Source organism: Nomascus leucogenys, unplaced genomic scaffold (assembly GCF_006542625.1).
Source record: "Nomascus leucogenys isolate Asia unplaced genomic scaffold, Asia_NLE_v1 000683F_127431_qpd_obj, whole genome shotgun sequence".
NCBI lineage: Eukaryota > Metazoa > Chordata > Mammalia > Primates > Hylobatidae > Nomascus > Nomascus leucogenys.
This window is the reverse complement of record NW_022096908.1, coordinates 85,989-104,785: the sequence shown is the minus strand read 5'-3', so window position 1 is coordinate 104,785 and position 18,797 is coordinate 85,989. Positions and strand designations below refer to the sequence as shown.

The window sequence follows — 18,797 nt, the reverse complement described above, 5'->3', positions numbered from 1 at the left end:
GCACTTCCTCAGCATCCACAGGTCACACCACCCCTCTTCCTGTCAGTGACACTTCCTCAGCATCCACAGGTCACACCACCTCTCTTCCTGTCATCAGCACTTCCTCAACATCCACAGGTCACACCACCCCTCTTCCTGTCACTGACACGTCCTCAGCATCCACAGGTCACACCACCCCTCTTCCTGTCACTGACACGTCCTCAGCATCCACAGGTCACATCACCCCTCTTCCTGTCACCAGTACTTCCTCAGCATCCACAGGTCACACCACCCCTCTTCCTGTCACTGACACGTCCTCAGCATCCACAGGTCACATCACCTCTCTTCCTGTCACTGACGCTTCCTCAGCATCCACAGGTCACATCACCTCTCTTCCTGTCACTGATGCTTCCTCAGCATCCAAAGGTCACACCACCCCTCTTCCTGTCACTGACACGTCCTCAGCATCCACAGGTCACACCACCTCTCCTCCTGTCACCAGCACTTCCTCAACATCCACAGGTCACACCACCCCTCTTCCTGTCACTGACACGTCCTCAGCATCCACAGGTCACACCACCCCTCTTCCTGTCACTGACACGTCCTCAGCATCCACAGGTCACATCACCTCTCTTCCTGTCACTGATGCTTCCTCAGCATCCAAAGGTCACACCACCCCTCTTCCTGTCACTGACACGTCCTCAGCATCCACAGGTCACACCACCTCTCTTCCTGTCACCAGCGCTTCCTCAGCATCCACAGGTCACACCACCCCTCTTCCTGTCACTGACACGTCCTCAGCATCCACAGGTCACACCACCCCTCTTCCTGTCACCAGCACTTCCTCAGCATCCACAGGTCACACCACCTCTCTTCCTGTCACTGATGCTTCCTCAGCATCCACAGGTCACATCACCTCTCTTCCTGTCACTGACACTTCTTCAGCATCCACAGGTCACACCACCTCTCTTCCTGTCACCAGCACTTCCTCACATCCACAGGTCACACCACCCCTCTTCCTGTCATGACACGTCCTCAGCATCCACAGGTCACACCACCCCTCTTCCTGTCACTGACACGTCCTCAGCATCCACAGGTCACATCACCTCTCTTCCTGTCACTGACACTTCTTCAGCATCCACAGGTCACACCACCTCTCTTCCTGTCACCAGCACTTCCTCAGCATCCACAGGTCACCCCACCTCTCTTCCTGTCACTGACGCTTCCTCAGCATCCACAGGTCACACCACCCCTCCTCCTGTCACCAGTGCTTCCTCAGCATCCACAGGTCACACCACCCCTCTTCCTGTCACCAGCACTTCCTCAGCATCCACAGGTCACACCACCTCTCTTCCTGCCACTGATGCTTCCTCAGCATCCACAGGTGACACCACCTCTCCTCCTGTCACTGACGCTTCTTCAGCATCCAAAGGTCACACCACCCCTCTTCCTGTCACTGACACGTCCTCAGCATCCACAGGTCACACCACCTCTCTTCCTGTCACCAGCACTTCCTCAGCATCCACAGGTCACATCACCCCTCTTCCTGTCACCAGCACTTCCTCAGCATCCACAGGTCACCCCACCTCTCTTCCTGTCACTGACGCTTCCTCAGCATCCACAGGTCACACCACCCCTCCTCCTGTCACCAGCACTTCCTCAGCATCCACTGGTCACACCACCCCTCTTCCTGTCACTAGCACTTCCTCAGCATCCACAGGTCACACCACCCCTCTTCCTGTCACCAGCGCTTCCTCAGAATCCACAGGTCATGCCACCCCTCTTCCTGTCACTGACACGTCCTCAGCATCCACAGGTCACACCACCCCTCTTCCTGTCACCAGCGCTTCCTCAGAATCCACAGGTCACGCCACCCCTCTTCCTGTCACTGACACGTCCTCAGCATCCACAGGTCACACCACCCCTCTTCCTGTCACCAGCACTTCCTCAGCATCCATAGGTCACACCATCCCTCTTCCTGTCACCAGCACTTCCTCAGCATCCACAGGTCACATCACCTCTCTTCCTGTCACTGACACGTCCTCAGCATCCACAGGTGACACCACCTCTCTTCCTGTCACCAGCACTTCCTCAGCATCCACAGGTCACACCACCCCTCTTCCTGTCACTGACACGTCCTCAGCATCCACAGGTCACACCACCTCTCTTCCTGTCACCAGCGCTTCCTCAGCATCCACAGGTCACATCACCTCTCTTCCTGTCACCAGCACTTCCTCAGCATCCACAGGTCACACCACCTCTCTTCCTGTCACCAGCGCTTCCTCAGCATCCACAGGTCACCCACCCCTCTTCCTGTCACCAGCACTTCCTCAGCATCCACAGGTCACATCACCTCTCTTCCTGTCACTGATGCTTCCTCAGCATCCACAGGTCACACCACCTCTCTTCCTGTCACTGATGCTTCCTCAGCATCCACAGGTCACATCACCTCTCTTCCTGTCACTGATGCTTCCTCAGCATCCACAGGTCACACCACTTCTCTTCCTGTCACTGACACTTCCTCAGCATCCACAGGTCACATCACCCCTCTTCCTGTCACCAGCACTTCCTCAGCATCCACAGGTGACACCACCTCTCTTCCTGTCACTGACGCTTCTTCAGCATCCAAAGGTCACACCACCCCTCTTCCTGTCACTGACACGTCCTCAGCATCCACAGGTGACACCACCTCTCTTCCTGTCACTGACGCTTCCTCAGCATCCACAGGTCACACCACCCCTCTTCCTGTCACCAGCACTTCCTCAGCATCCACAGGTCACATCACCTCTCTTCCTGTCACCAGCGCTTCCTCAGAATCCACAGGTCATGCCACCTCTCTTCCTGTCACTGACACGTCCTCAGCATCCACAGGTCACACCACCCCTCTTCCTGTCACCAGCGCTTCCTCAGCATCCACAGGTCACACCACCTCTCTTCCTGTCACTGACACGTCCTCAGCATCCACAGGTCACACCACCTCTCTTCCTGTCACCAGCGCTTCCTCAGCATCCACAGGTCACACCACCCCTCTTCCTGTCATTGACGCTTCTTCAGCATCCAAAGGTCACACCACCCCTCTTCCTGTCACTGACATGTCCTCAGCATCCACAGGTCACACCACCTCTCTTCCTGTCACTGACACTTCCTCAGCATCCACAGGTCACACCACCTCTCTTCCTGTCACTGACACTTCCTCAGCATCCACAGGTCACACCACCTCTCTTCCTGTCACTGACGCTTCCTCAGCATCCACAGGTCACGCCACCCCTCTTCCTGTCACCAGTGCTTCCTCAGCATCCACAGGTCACACCACCCCTCTTCCTGTCACCAGCACTTCCTCAGCATCCACAGGTCACACCACCCCTCTTCCTGTCACCAGCACTTCCTCAGCATCCACAGGTCACACCACCCTCTTCCTGTCACCAGCACTTCCTCAGCATCCACAGGTCACATCACCTCTCTTCCTGTCACCAGCACTTCCTCAGCATCCACAGGTCACACCACCTCTCTTCCTGTCACCAGCACTTCCTCAGCATCCACAGGTCACATCACCTCTCTTCCTGTCACCAGCACTTCCTCAGCATCCACAGGTCACACCACCCTCTTCCTGTCACCAGCGCTTCCTCAGCATCCACAGGTCACACCACCCCTCTTCCTGTCACCCCCCCCCCCCCCCCCCCCTGCACCACTTCCTCAGCATCCACAGGTCACACCACCTCTCTTCCTGTCACTGATGCTTCCTCAGAATCCACAGGCCACCCCACCCCTCTTCCTGTCACTGACACTTCCTCAGCATCCACAGGTCACACACCCCTCTTCCTGTCACCACCTTCCTCAGCATCCACAGGTCACACCACTCTCTTCCTGTCACCAGTGCTTCCTCAGCATCCACAGGTCACATCACTTCTCTTCCTGTCACTGACACTTCCTCAGCATCCACAGGTCACACACCTCTCTTCCTGTCACCAGTGCTTCCTCAGCATCCACAGGTCACATCACTTCTCTTCCTGTCACTGACACTTCCTCAGCATCCACAGGTCACATCACTTCTCTTCCTGTCACTGACACTTCCTCAGCATCCACAGGTCACATCACCTCTCTTCCTGTCACCAGCGCTTCCTCAGAATCCACAGGCCACCCCACCCCTCTTCCTGTCACTGACACTTCTTCAGCATCCACAGGTCACACCACCCCTCTTCCTGTCACCAGCGCTTCCTCAGCATCCACAGGTCACATCACTTCTCTTCCTGTCACTGACACTTCCTCAGCATCCACAGGTCACACCACCTCTCTTCCTGTCACCAGCGCTTCCTCAGAATCCACAGGCCACCCCACCCCTCTTCCTGTCACTGACACTTCTTCAGCATCCACAGGTCACACCACCCCTCTTCCTGTCACCAGTGCTTCCTCAGCATCCACAGGTCACATCACTTCTCTTCCTGTCACTGACACTTCCTCAGCATCCACAGGTCACATCACCCCTCTTCCTGTCACCACTTCCTCAGCATCCACAGGTCACATCACTCTCTTCCTGTCACTGACACTTCCTCAGCATCCACAGGTCACATCACCTCTCTTCCTGTCACCAGCGCTTCCTCAGAATCCACAGGTCACACCCCCCCTCTTCCTGTCACTCACACTTCCTCAGCATCCACAGGTAACCCCACCCCTCTTCCTGTCACCAGCGCTTCCTCAGCATCCACAGGTCACATCACTTCTCTTCCTGTCACTGACACTTCCTCAGCATCCACAGGTCACATCACCCCTCTTCCTGTCACCAGCACTTCCTCAGCATCCACAGGTCACACCACCCCTCTTCCTGTCACCAGCACTTCCTCAGCATCCACAGGTCACACCACCTCTCTTCCTGTCACCAGCACTTCCTCAGCATCCACAGGTCACACCACTTCTCTTCCTGTCACCAGTGCTTCCTCAGCATCCACAGGTCACATCACTTCTCTTCCTGTCACTGACACTTCCTCAGCATCCACAGGTCACACCACCTCTCTTCCTGTCACCAGCGCTTCCTCAGCATCCACAGGTCACACCACTTCTCTTCCTGTCACCAGTGCTTCCTCAGCATCCACAGGTCACACCACCTCTCTTCCTGTCACTGACACTTCCTCAGCATCCACAGGTCACCCCACCCCTCTTCCTGTCACCAGCGCTTCCTCAGCATCCACAGGTGACACCACCCCTGTTCCTGTCACCAGCACTTCCTCAGCATCCAGAGGTCACACCAGTTCTCTTCCTGTCACTGACACGTCCTCAGCATCCAGAAGTCACACCACCTCTCTTCCTGTCAGAAGCACTTCCTCAGCATCTACAGCCTCCTCGGGCACCCCTCTGAAGAAGGAAACATCAGGTAACTGCCATCTGCCTCGTCTTCATCTCTCCCAGTGGGCCCCTTGGCGGAATTCAGCCTCAGGAGTACCTGAGAACACTGGTGCATTCGCATTACCTGGTGTGGCTGAGTCAGGTCCCACAGGGGAGGAGGCGATGGGTGTGGTGGGCGACAGGCTCACTCTCCTGTGTGCCCCAATCGAAAACCACTGATGTCAAGAGTAGTCTGGATATGACCAGCGGATAGACAAGGAGTTTCCAGCTCTCTCTTCCACCTCCTGATTTCTTTGAATCTCTTCGACTCTGCTGTTCTCTTACTGTAAGAACCACCCCTGCCTTCTCTTTTCACCTGTCCAGGGATGACAACACCGTCACTGAAGACAGACGGTGGGGGACGCACAGCCACATCCCCACCCCCCACAACCTCCCAGACCATCATTTCCGCCGCTCCCAGCACTGCCACGCACACCCGCTCCACAGCCGCCCCCATCCCCATCCCGCCTGAGAAAGGTGAGTCAGGCCATACAGGCGAGGCCTGTGCCTTTTGAGGGGCGACGTAACTGAAGGCTCCTGCTCAGCCTGCTTCCCACAGTCTCTGCTCTCTTGGGTCGGGAGGGCCTTACCAAGCACAGGAACACAACATCGGAGTCGCTGCTGAGGGCTGGCTTTGTGCATGCCACTGGGCCAGGAGCTGGAGACAGAGAAATGACCTCGGTGCCATTCAGCAAGAGACAGATGGACTGTCTCATAGAGGCGGTTAGAGGGCTTATCCCGGGTCTAAGTGCACACAATGGAAGGCCCTGAGGAATGCAGAGACGGGGATGGAGGAGCACCCCGAGCAGGGAGGAGGGCAGGAACAGCTGGAACAAGGTGTTGAAGGTATGGCCGTGGAAGGTATGGGTGTGGAAGGTATGGGTGTGGAAGGTATGGGTGTGGAAGGTATGGCCGTGGAAGGTATGGGTGTGGAAGGTATGGGTGTGGAAGGTATGGGTGTGGAAGGTATGGGTGTGGAAGGTATGGGTGTGGAAGGTATGAGTGTGGAAGGTATGGCCGTGGAAAGTATGGGTGTGGAAGGTATGGGTGTGGAAGTTATGAGTGTGGAAGGTATGGGTGTGGAAGGTATGGCCGTGGAAAGTATGGGTGTGGAAGGTATGGGTGTGGAAGTTATGAGTGTGGAAGGTATGGGTGTGGAAGGTATGGCCGTGGAAAGTATGGGTGTGGAAGGTATGAGTGTGGAAGGTATGGCCGTGGAAGGTATGGCCGTGGAAGGTAGGGGTGTGGAAGGTACATCCGTGGAGGGTACGGGTGTGGAAGGTTCAGCCGTGGAAGGTATGGGTGTGGAAGGTATGGCCGTGGAAGGTATGCGTGTGGAGGGTATGGGTGTGGAAGGTACGGGTGTGGAAGTTATGGCCATGGAAGGTACGGGTGTGGAAGGTACGGGTGTGGAAGGTACGGCCGTGGAAGATATGGCCGTGGAAGGTACGGCCGTGGAAGGTATGTCCGTGGAAGGTATGGCCGTGGAAGGTATGGGTGTGGAAGGTATGGCCGTGGAAGGTATGGGTGTGGAAGGTATGGCCGTGGAAGGTATGGGTGTGGAAGGTATGGCCGTGGAAGGTATGGGTGGAAGTTATGGCCGTGGAAGGTACGAGTGTGGTAAGTATGGCTGCAGAAAATCGTCTCGGTGCTGCATGGGGAGCAGATCCCCGAAGCATTTGGGGTGGCTCGAAATGAAAAGAAGGGTAGCAAAAAGTGCGGCCGGCATGCGGGGCACCCTGTAGGTAAGGGGAGCCTGGGAGGACTCAGTGTTGCATTGTACAAATGGCATTTAACAAGTGGTGCCTGGAGTGGTGAGATTTGCAGGCAGTGAGGAGGCCAGGAGAGCCTGCAGGATTCCAAGCAGGACCAGGGGAGGGTGCCAAGGAGTCGGCAGCTGGGAGAAATATTTGGGACAAGGTTTCTCAAACTGGAGCCCGAGGACCTCTAGGGAGTTATAGGTTAAATTCGAGGAGTCCTCAAGTTTATCTGGAGAAAGGCCAGTTAGGAAACAAGTCTCATTCCCTGAAAAGGGCTTTGCAGTTGCTCATCTTCATTGCGCTGCACTTTTGTCTTCTTTTTTTTTTTTTTTTTTGAGACGGAGTTTCCGTTCTTGTTGCCCAGACTGGAGTGCAATGGCGCGATCTCAGCTCACTGGAACCTCCGCCTCCTGGGTTCAAGCAATTCTCCTGCCTCAGCCTCCGGAGTAGCTGGGATTACAGGCGAAGGCCGCCACCACGCCCGGCTAATTTTTGTATTTTAAGTAGAGACAGGGCTTCTCCATGTTGGTCAGGCTGGTCTCGAACTCCTGACCTCATGATCCTCCTGCCTCAGCCTCCCAAAGTGCTGAGATTACAGGCGTGAGCCACCGCGCCCGGCATGGGCTTTTGTCTTTTAACCCTGAAAAGGATTGGGGTACTAAGAGATTGAGAATCGGTTGCTGGTATTCTGACAGCAGGACCTGTTTTTCTCCAAGCTGGGGAAGGATGAGAGGCGCAGTTTAGGGAGTAAAATGACCACATGCATTCAGTGTGGGTGGAGAGGGAGCAACAAGAACCCTCGATGGCTGCCTCTGGGGCCCTCGGGGAACAGGGGACAGGTGCGGGCAGTGTGCGGGGAGCACTCTGGGATCCCTTTCAGCCCTAAAGCAGGCCCAGGCCCACTTGGGCTTCCTGCTCTTGGAGTTTCCCTCTTCCCCTACGGGGCAGGCACCGGGGACCTGGAGTTCGTCAGGAGGACTGTGGACTTCACCTCCCCACTCTTCAAGCCAGCGACTGGCTTCCCCCTCGGCTCCTCTCTCCGTGATTCCCTCTACGTGAGTCTGGGCTGCGGCCTATGCGGCCTGAGCTCCCTGGGCCCACTTCTCTCTCCAGCTTGGAGATGGAACCCAGAGGAAGCGGGAGTGGAAGCAGCCTTGGCTGGGCCCCTCGTCCACCCCCACAGCCTCCTTAATGTCAGGCCTCTGCCCGAGGAACACCGGGTGCCAGGCGAGGGCTGCCCACCTGCTGGGCCCACCGCTGCTTCTGCGGGGCCTTCTCAGGAGTAAAAAGCTACACTTGGGAAACCAGACTGCCATTTCCACCTTCTGGGATTAGTCTCTGGCCCGCTGGTCCCTGTCTCCTGGAGCGGAGTTGGAAGGACAGTCCTGGCTCCTGTGGCCCTCAGGGAGGAGGCTGAGTTGGAACACACCATGAGAGGGCGACTCAGCGATGGAGAGAGGTTTCCACCCCCTAAGTGATGGAGAGGGGGTGTCTACACCCCTGAACAACGGAGGGAGGGCTCCGCTCCCTGAGTGATGGAGGGAGGGCTCCACCCCCTGAGCCCCACCTAATGTGTCACAAACTTCAGGATGGGGCCCAGGGCACTGGCCAAGAGGGGTGTGCCTGTGAGGGGCTGGTCCACAGCCAGGGATCTGCAGTGAAACAGGACCAAGCCTACCACCCAACGCAAGGGATGGCCTGAGCGGGGAGCACTCTGTGAGATTATATGGAAAGGGCTCTCCCCAAGCCAGGACACAGGAGGTGACTTCCAGGGGTTAGCATCTCTAAAGCTCTACCCTCATGCTTCTGAGGAGCTGGACCAAGGCTGGGACTTTCCTCCCCACTTCCCTCCCTGAATGCTGACCACAAAGCCCGTGTGCTCAGTTCACAGACAATGGCCAGATCATCTTCCCAGAGTCAGACTACCAGATTTTCTCCTACCCCAACCCACTGCGAACAGGCTTCACAGGCTGGGACCCTGTGGCCCTGGTGGCTCCATTCTGGGACGATGCTGACTTCTCCACTGGTCGGGGGACCACATTTTATCAGGTGAGCCTTTCAAAGCCTGGCAGTCAGGATCCCCCAGTAGCTGGCAGGGGAGACAAAGAGTTGTGTGGAAGGCATTGCCAGAGTTGCTGCTGTGACAGCCCCTGCAGCAGGGGACTGAGGCTTAAATATGGGTGTGGGAGGAACCAGGCAAGGGACATTAAGCTGACTCAGGAATATCCCAACCCAACCACGAAACTGACCAGGAATACCCCAACCCAGCCACGAGACTGACCAGGAATACCCCAGCCCAGCCACGAGACTGGCCAGGAATACCCCAGCCCAGCCACGAGACTGACCAGGAATACCCCACCCAGCCACGAGACTGACCAGGAATACCCCAGCCCAGCCACGAGACTGACCAGGAATACCCCAGCCCAGCCACGAGACTGACCAGGAATACCCCAGCCCAGCCACGAGACTGACCAGGAATACCCCAGCCCAGCCACGAGACTGACCAGGAATACCCCAGCCCAGCCACGAGACTGACCAGGAATACCCCAGCCCAGCCACGAGACTGACCAGGAATACCCCAGCCCAGCCACGAGACTGACCAGGAATACCCCAGCCCAGCCACGAGACTGACCAGGAATACCCCAACCCAACCACGACCACAAGAAGACCTGCAGGTGATAGGGATGGGGGCTGACAATTCAGCCTTTGATTATAAAATCAGGCTGTAGGGGGTCTATCCTAACAAGAGTGAGTCAAGAGGGCCCGTCCTGTGCTCCTGGACTGGGTGAATAACTCCAATCAGAGGAAGCATGTGATGAAAGCTACTGCAGGAAGTGTGGACCATGCCCCTGCCACGGATAGGGCAGTGTGGAGGCTCCAAGAGGGAGAGACTGATGCCTGTTCTCAAGGAGCTGCAGATTAGGCATGGGGAGGTAAAAGTGGGCCCGAGTGGCTCTGCTCTCTGGGCCACTTTGAGCTAAGAGACGCTTGAGTTCAAGTCCAGAGGTCTTGGACGTCTGGGCCACGACCCTGCATTCTGCACACTGCAGGCCTTCCTGCAGCCCAAGTTTGAATTGCACTTCACCTCAGAAGAGGTCATGGCAAAAATGCAGGCCTGGGACAGGGGAGGGCAGGCCATGTGGGTGGGCTAAAGTGGGCAGGGTCCCCAGGCAGAAAGTGGGGGTCCATGTGTAGGAGTGGGACCCTCATTGGCTTGTTCTCATCTGCCCTCCTTTCCTAGGAATACGAGACGCTCTATGGTGAACACAGCCTGCTAGTCCAGGAGGCCGAGTCTTGGATTAGAAAGATCACAAACAACAGGGGCTACAAGGCCAGGTGGACCCTAAAGGTCACGTGGGTCAATGCTCACGCCTATCCTGCCCAGTGGACCCTCGGGGTGAGTAGACCCGTGGGCAGCTCCTGGGAGCCATCTGGGAGTCAGACATCCTAGAATCCTAGGCAGGGGCTACTCTTCCAAAATCCTCTCTGGCTCTAGGAAAGATTGCTAATTACAGCAAGCCACTGCCACCACTGTTGGCTGAGCACTCACCGTGGGCCCGGCCTGCCTCGGCCCTTTGCCTACTTGACCTCACAGCAGCCCAGCAAACTGGGTATTATTAGGCTGAAACATAGCAAGTGGAATTTTTGTAAGTCAAAAATGTCTGGCTATTCGCAATTTCATGTGGCTCAATCTGGTATTATGATCCCCATTTTACAGATGAGGAAGACAATGGTTAGAGAGGTTAAGTAACTTGTTCAAAGTCACGCCGCTGGCAAATGGCAAAGCCAGGCCTGCAGTGGAGCTTCTTCTGACTCCAGCCTCTGGCTCTTAAGCACAGGCTCATCCAATGGGCACGGGGCACACCACACTGTCTCCTCTGTCCTCCCTCCGAGGACCCCGCTCTTGTAGTCACCAAGTTCTTCCTTATGCCTGGTCTAAAGTCACTCATTTCTTCATTCACTCGACAAAAGCTCACTGGTCACCTACTGTGGACAACGTGTGCGCCTTCAGTGAACCCCAGTGTCATCCATGCTGTTCAGGTGGAGGAGACAATTTGGGCAGTGTCCTTAACTATCCGCGAGGGAGCTAATGAGCCTCCTCTCTAGCTCTCTGCTATCTTGGCTAATCTCAGGTTCTGGTAGCGTTCTCTTACAAACACTGATGTAACTGAATTGTAACCCAGAACCCTTTATCTCCCCTCCTGGAAGAAAGTCACCAAAAGGCAAATCCACCGTGGTGGATTCACACCCAGGGTGAAAAGTTCACACCCAGGGTGAGTGTGGTAAGTTCACACCCAGGGTGAAAAGTTCACACCCAGGGTGAGTGTGGTAAGTTCACACCCAGGGTGAAAAGTTCACACCCAGGGTGAAAGCTGCCCTCACTGACCCACAACTTGCCAGCATTTTGGGCCCATGCCTTTGCTGTGGGCAGACTAGGAACAGGTGCTGTACATGTCCAAGCAGTGCTGTGGGATGGGTGGGGGGACATAAGAGAGGAGACCCCGGATCTCTCACAGGCATCCCTGTGTTTGCTTCCACCCACCCCCAGAGCAACACCTACCAAGCCATCCTCTCCACGGATGGGAGCAGGTCCTATGCCCTGTTTCTCTACCAGAGCGGTGGAATGCAGTGGGACGTGGCCCAGCGCTCAGGCAACCTGGTGCTCATGGGCTTCTCCAGGTAAGATGGGAGGGGCTGTCAGCACTGAGTAGATGGCAGGGAGGGGTGTAGAGTCAGGTTTCGCTGCACACACACTCCCATCCTGGGGCAAGGCGTGAACCCTCCTGGCTGGTGCTTCTGACTCACGCTGACTCCAGCTCCCACTGGGGCCAGGCATCTGGCTGCTTCCCATGACAAGATCATCCATCCGCCATGCCCCTTCCCATCCCAGTCCCCGTGTCTTGTAATAATGCCCAGAGCTTTGGCTTCCCTGATTTCCACTGACATTAGCTGGCCTCTCTTACCTTCTCAAATATCGTGATAATAACAGCCAAGACTGATTACACTAACACTTTATGTACCTTATTGCATGTCATGATCACAGCCACTCCATGAGGCAGATACTACTTACCATCCCCATTCTACAGATCAGGAAACTGAGATACAAATAGACTAGCAATTTGCCTAAAGTCCCAGAGCTGGGAAGTGGCAACATGGAGATTTGAACCCAGACATCTGAGGCTAGAATCTGCCTTCCTGACTTCCTGCGAATTACCCACTTATCCAGGGGACACCCAAAAGCTTATATGGAGCCGGTGGTAAAGGGAGAGAGGAGGCACGGGGCTGTGGGTGGTTGAAATGTGGATTCCTGTGTGTGGGAGGCTGTCTCCGACGCAGCAGTGCGCCATCTCTGTTCCCATATGCTGGGGTGTGGCAATCAATACGAAGGCCACATGTCTTTTGTTCTTGATAATTGCTGCAAATGGTCTTCTCTTACATTGAGTGTGTTCAGGTTACCCCTTTGATTTCACTGCTTTCACTAGTTTCTTGGTGTGCTATGAAGGAGAAAGGGGAGTTCCCCAACTGCCTAGGAATTTCACACGGTCCAAGTACACCCGAGGAAGGTGTCACGCAGGGGTGCATCATCCTGCTTGTGTTAGGGAGGAGGAAAAGCCCAAGAGTTCCCACTCTGCAGCAGGCATCCAGGGTGGGGCTGCAGGCGGCTGCTCCAGGCTTTCCTCCTTCCCGAGCTCTGCTCGGACCCCATACCTGCGGACGGTGATGGCAATAGTGGTGGTGGTGATGGTGGTGGTGTTGGTGTTGGTGGCGGTGATGGCGGCAGTGGCGGTGGCGATGGTGGTGGTGGAGGTGGCAATGGTGATGGCGGTGGTGGTGGCAGCAATGGTAGTGTTGGCGGTGGCGATGGTGGTGGCAATGGTGGTGATGGTGGCGATGGTGGTGGTGGTGGTGATGGTGGTGATGGTGGTGGTGGTGGTGGTGATGGTGGCGATGGTGGTGGTGGTGGTGGTGGTGGTGATGGTGGCGATGGTGGTGATGTTGGCAATGGTGGTGGTGGCGATGGTGGTGATGGTGGTGGTGGTGGTGATGGTGGTGGTGATGGTGGTGGTGGTGGTAGTGGTGGTGGTGATGTTGGCGATGGTGATGTTGGCAATGGTGATGGTGGTGATGGTGGTGGCGATGGTGGTGGTAGTGGTGGTGGTGATGGTGGCGATGGTGGTGGTAGTGTTAGCGGTGATGGTGGTGGCGATGGTGGTGATGTTGGCAATGGTGGTGATGGTGATGGTGGTGGCGATGGTGGTGATGTTGGCAATGGTGGTGATGGTGATGGTGGTGGTGATGGTGGTGGTGGCGGTGGTGGTGGCAGCAGTGGCAGCATCTGTTGTATCAAGGCCTCACTGAGTTCTGAGGGATTTACAGATGGTACTGCATTTAATCCTCACAATACAGCGAGGTAGGTGCTACTGTAATCCCTTTTATACAGATGTGAAAACTAAGAATCAGAGAGGGTCAGTAACTTGTCCATGGTCACCAAGCTAGAAAGTGTGGGGATCAGCAGTTGAATCCATCACTGCCTAACTCCAGAAACTGGCTCTTAACCATCATAATACACTGTCCCTAGAGTCTGTCCTGCTCCAAACCCTCTGCTTGTTGAAGGGAAACAAACAGAAATGAGGCCTGAACTCTGTTGTTTTCACGCCCCTGTCTCATGACCAAGCAGACCTGCCAGTTTCTTGCAGCTAGCGATCAGATGTGGAATCGGTTAGAGCTTCCTCCCTCTGCCCATCTGTCTTGTCCCCTCTCCTGCTCAGTGCTGGGGCTCAACGATGGGGGCTGGCTGACCCACTGACCCACTGCCTGCCTAGCTGGTTGACCAGCTGCTGACCGGCTAGCGGGATGAACGAACACCTTGCAACTATGAGGCAAGAGCCTGTGCACGGCAGGGGCCTGAGCGTCTCTCCTTTCCTGCAGTGGAGATGGCTATTTCGAAAACAGCCCACTGATGTCCCAGCCAGCGTGGGAGAAGTATCGCCCTGATAGATTCCTGAATTCCAACTCAGGTAAAAGTGCCACCTTATCACACCTGAGCTGGTCTCAAGCCCTCGCGTGTCCTCCAGCCCATACACCATCGCAGTCCTAGAGGGCACCTCACTAACATCACTGCCATCCTGAAGGGCCTCCCCCACAGTCCAACCTCCTACAGGTCTAGGTGGGATGTGGCACCGCCCAGGGAGCAGCTGGCACCTCCTGCACCCCTGGACACAGCACAGTCTCAGAGGGGGCTAACATCTCCTGCCTCAGATGAACCAACCCAAGAGGGCTCTCGGGGGGCCCAGATCCTGAAGTGAGGACCGGGTCTTGTGGGAGGTGGGATTTGAATGGGCAGTTCAGACAATACTCCAAGTGTCCTGTCCAGAGCAGGAATGAGAACCCAGGTGAGATCCTTTAAGAAAATCTACTGGCTGGGCGCCGTGGCTCACACCTGTAATCCCAGCACTTTGGGAGGCTGAGGTGGGCAGATCACTTGAGGTCAGGAGTTCGAGACCAGCCTGGCCAGCATGGTGAAATTCTGTCTCTAGTAAAAATACAAAAATTAGCTGGGCGTTGTGGCGCACACCTGTAATTCCAGCTACTCAAGAGGCTGAGGCAGGAGAATTGTTTGAACCTGGGAGGTGGAGGTTGCAGCGAGCCGAGATCACGCCACTGCACTCCAGCCTGGGTGACAGAGTGAGACTCCGTCTCAAAAAGAGAGAATCTACCAGGAAGAGGCCCAGAGGTCTCACATTCATTGTCATCAATTATTGGGCACCTGCCGTGTGCTGGACACTGCTAATGGCCAGAAACATTTTCAAAGGAAAAAGACCAACTGTGTTTTCTCTCAAAGAGCTTTCATGTGGGTAGAAAGACAAGCATCAAGAGGCAAACGATGGTGCCTTCTCCATGACTCAGGCCAGAGGCCCCAATGGGAAAGAAATAATAGTTTCCAAAATGTGATAGGACGAAGGACATTTTAGCCTTAGAAACCAGCCACGTGAACTGTGAAGTGTAAATCCAGTTCTATTTGTTCTGTGGCAACCACGTTTGGTCATCAGAAGCAGACGCTAAGTCAAGCGAGGGGCTTTGGGGGAGGAATTATTGCCCATCTGACTTGGGTCCAAAGAGGTGAGAAGCGGCATAAGGGGGTGCATTTGTGAGTTTTGGTTGACCCTAAAGCTAGGACAGGGCCTGCAGCCCCAGCCCTGGATAAGCCCTTCCCCCCTCCCATCCCCGACCTCAGGCCTCCGAGGGCTGCAGTTCTACAGGCTACACCTGGAAGAAAGGCCCAACTACCGTCTCGAGTGCCTGCAGTGGCTGAAGAGCCAGCCTCGGTGGCCCAGCTGGGGCTGGAACCAGGTCTCCTGCCCTTGTTCCTGGCAGCAGGGACGATGGGACTTACGATTCCAACCCGTCAGCATAGGTGACACCTCCTTCCCGCCCCCCACAAGCCCACCCACCACCCTCTCTGCTCATGCCCTCAGCCTCTCCCCAGAAACAGCCCCTGCTTGTTCCCGCCCCGCTCCTGGCAGCCCCGGCCTGGGCCTGAGTGGGACTGGACTTGTTTCAGGACGCCGGGGCCTCGGCAGCAGGCAGCTGTGCAGCTTCACGTCCTGGCGAGGAGGCGTGTGCTGCAGCTACGGGCCCTGGGGAGAGTTTCGTGAAGGCTGGCACGTGCAGCGTCCTTGGCAGTTGGGTGCGTGAGTGCGTGGAGATCTCAACCCCAGCTTCCCAGCCAAGCAGAGGACCCTCAGCATGAAGCCTCTTGTCCTCATTCCTTCCCAGACCCTTCCCCTCTCTGGGCCTCCACTTCCTGATCTGGTAACGTTAGGAAGCTTCCAACATCCCCACCAGCAGACATTCGGAGATGTATGAGCTGAGTGCCTCTTTCCCCATCTCTATACCTGGCTCCGCATCCCCAGGCCAGACTGGGGCCATCTCTCCAGGCAGGAGGAGAGCGCTTAGGCTGACCCCGTCCCTGTAGACCCAGATGAGCAGGATGTTTGGGGGAAGACTGAGAGTCAGCTCCCACAGAGACCCTCCAAGGGAGCTGGAGAGCGCAGGGGTGTGGGGTCACGTGGTCCGTGTCCTCCCCTTCTCTCCCCTGTCCCACGGCAGTTTCCACAGTTCCCAGACTGTCAGCCATGCCCTCCCTACTCCTAGCCCGTTGAGAGCAGCAGTACTTGGCTCTCCACCCTCAAGACGAATTTGCTTAGCTCCTACCATACGCCCTGCTGCACAGTGGCCCCAATGCCTGCAAAAGAGACAGCACCCTGTCCACTGCCCAAGGTCACGAGAAGGGCCACGTTGGATTCCAAAGCCATGCTCTTGCCACCAACACTGCCCTGCCCTGCCAAGCTCTCCAGATGGGTTCTCCAGGTCCTCAGCCTCCCCAGCTCACTGCTCTTCTCCGCAGCCCAGGAACTGGAGCCGCAGAGCTGGTGCTGCCGCTGGAATGACAAGCCCTACCTCTGTGCCCTGTACCAGCAGAAGCGGCCCCGCGTGGGCTGTGCTACATACAGGCCCCCACGGCCTGGTGAGTGACAGGGCCCAGGCCCAGGAAGAGCCTCTGGGGAGGGGGAGCTTCTGGGCTTCCAGGAGGTGGCGTCTGGATGAGCAGTAGGGGCAGAGCCGTGGCCACAAGGGAAGATGGAGATGACGCCAGTGATGGGCGGACGGTCAGTGGAGGGGCTTTGTACCTGAGTTGGGGAAGGAGTGAGAGTAGCGGGGCATGAAATGCAAGAAGCCTTGAGGGGAGGATTCTGTGCTCTCTGAACATCCCCAGCTGAGTCCGCCTGGACAAGTGCCGCACCTGACTGCAGTGAGGAATCTCAGCCCTACGCATGATTTGTCATGCTGAGGCGGCATCTCTTTTTTCCTTCCAGCCTGGATGTTCGGGGACCCCCACATTACCACCTTGGATGGTGTCAATTACACCTTCAATGGGCTGGGGGACTTCCTGCTGGTGGGGGCCCAGGACGGGAACTCCTCCTTCCTGCTGCAGGGCCGCACCGCCCAGACTGGCTCAGCCCAGGCCACCAACTTCATCGCCTTTGCGGCTCGGTACCGCTCCAGCAGCCTGGGCCCCGTCACGGTGAGTGAGGGGCGCCAGGGACCTCCCTGCCTTCCACCCACAGGGACCTTCCGCCACATACTGAGGCCGGGGAGAAGGAAGAGAGCGAAGAAGGGGAAGCTGGGCAGGAGGGAGGGAGGACACATCCTATCCACGCAGCTGTCCCGGAGTCAATCCTGGGGATGGTGGATTAGGGCTCTGGCCCCACGGTTTCCCAGCTGTTTGGCTTCGAAGAAACTACTGAACTTGGTTTTCTCCTAGTAAGAATGGGGATAACATTACCTGCCTCATGGGCTGTTGTAAGAGCTAAAGGGGATAATCCGAAAACTATGCCTGACCCTGCTGAGCACAGGGTAGACGGCGGCTGGCATCACCTCGGGCGGCGGCCTCCAGCGCCCTCCTCCCGGCCCAGGGCGCAGCTTCCAGCCCCGGGGGCTCTCCCAGCCGCTTTCCTGGGCGTCGGCTCCACCTGCGAGTGGGGCTCAGGTCCCCTCCCATCTCCTTCCAGGTCCAATGGCTCCTTGAGCCTCACGACGCAATCCATGTCCTGCTGGATAACCAGACTGTGACATTTAAGCCTGGCCATGAAGACGGCAGAGGTAGGCTGAGGAGCGCCGGCCGCCCCCTCCCCGCACCGGGAGCAGTGAGGTGGGCGGGAAGCCGCGTTGCGGTGCAGGGCCGAGCGCGTTGCGGTGCCGGGCCGGGTGCGTTGTGGTGCAGGGCCCGGTGCGTGGCAGTGCAGGGCCGACTGCGTGGCGGTGCAGGGCCCGGTGCGTGGCGGTGCAGGGCCAAGAGCGCGCAGCCTCTTCACCGCCCGCAGCGGGGCCTGCAGCTCGCCGGCCTTTTCTCCGCCTCCAGTGCAGATCCCTCCCGGCTTCAGCCCTGGGGGCGGGGTGGGGGGTGGGAGGTGGGGGAAGGGGGGTGGGGAGGTGAGGGGAGGGGGGGTGGGGGTGGGGGTGGGAGGTGAGGGAAGCGGGGGTGGGGAGGTGAGGGGAGGGGGGATGGGGAGGTGGAGGGAGGGGGAGTGGGGGGGGGCGAGGGGTGGTGCCGGCCGGGCAGGGCCCGGATTTGGTGGGGGCCGCGGTGCCGACCTGGCTTCCTCTCCGCTGCCTCCCGATGCTCCAGGCCAGGAGACGTTCAACGCCACCGGAGTCTTCCTGAGCCGCAACGGCTCTGTGGTCTCGGCCAGCTTCGACGGCTGGGCCACCGTCTCGGTGACCGCGCTCTCCAACATCCTCCACGCCTCCGCCAGCCTCCCACCCGAGTACCAGAACCGCACGGAGGGGCTCCTGGGTGAGGGCGGCTCGGACCTGCCTCTGGGGCTATTCGGAGCCAGCCGGAGCTCGGACCCCCACGCCCGCGGCCCGGGCAGCCCTGCTCGGCCTCCCTTTCTCCGCCTCCTTGGAGCAGAACCCTCGGGGCACAGAGCGGGCCGGGAGCCGAGGGGCTTCTCCAGCCTCCCCCGAGGCTCCCTTCCTGTCCTCCTCCCGCTCTAAGGGAGCATCAGGGATGGGCTCCGGGGAGGCGGGGGGCACAGCCATCCTTTCTCCCTTTCCTCTTGCCTCCCACATCCTCCCGCCCTCCTCCATCGCTGCCTGCGTTTCCTCCCGCCCCTC

The 18,797-nt window shown here is 57.4% G+C and overlaps 1 protein-coding gene across 1 annotated transcript in view; it reads left to right on the top strand.

Annotated features, from left to right (window-relative positions):
• The first annotated feature begins 864 nt into the window (after positions 1–864).
• LOC115834088 (mucin-4-like) overlaps positions 865–18,797 on the top strand; it is a 33,221-nt gene continuing 15,288 nt past the window's right edge. The window contains exons 1-19 of the mRNA XM_030808861.1: positions 865–1,267; positions 1,412–2,131; positions 2,323–2,466; positions 2,611–3,378; positions 3,677–3,781; positions 5,309–5,344; positions 5,680–5,832; positions 6,076–6,078; positions 8,040–8,170; positions 9,000–9,164; positions 10,357–10,512; positions 11,665–11,795; positions 14,046–14,134; positions 15,352–15,531; positions 15,679–15,804; positions 16,525–16,644; positions 16,994–17,202; positions 17,690–17,780; positions 18,307–18,474. Coding sequence (XP_030664721.1) covers positions 865–1,267; positions 1,412–2,131; positions 2,323–2,466; positions 2,611–3,378; positions 3,677–3,781; positions 5,309–5,344; positions 5,680–5,832; positions 6,076–6,078; positions 8,040–8,170; positions 9,000–9,164; positions 10,357–10,512; positions 11,665–11,795; positions 14,046–14,134; positions 15,352–15,531; positions 15,679–15,804; positions 16,525–16,644; positions 16,994–17,202; positions 17,690–17,780; positions 18,307–18,474 — 3,898 coding nt within the window. The remainder of the gene's footprint in view (positions 1,268–1,411; positions 2,132–2,322; positions 2,467–2,610; positions 3,379–3,676; positions 3,782–5,308; positions 5,345–5,679; positions 5,833–6,075; positions 6,079–8,039; positions 8,171–8,999; positions 9,165–10,356; positions 10,513–11,664; positions 11,796–14,045; positions 14,135–15,351; positions 15,532–15,678; positions 15,805–16,524; positions 16,645–16,993; positions 17,203–17,689; positions 17,781–18,306; positions 18,475–18,797) is intronic.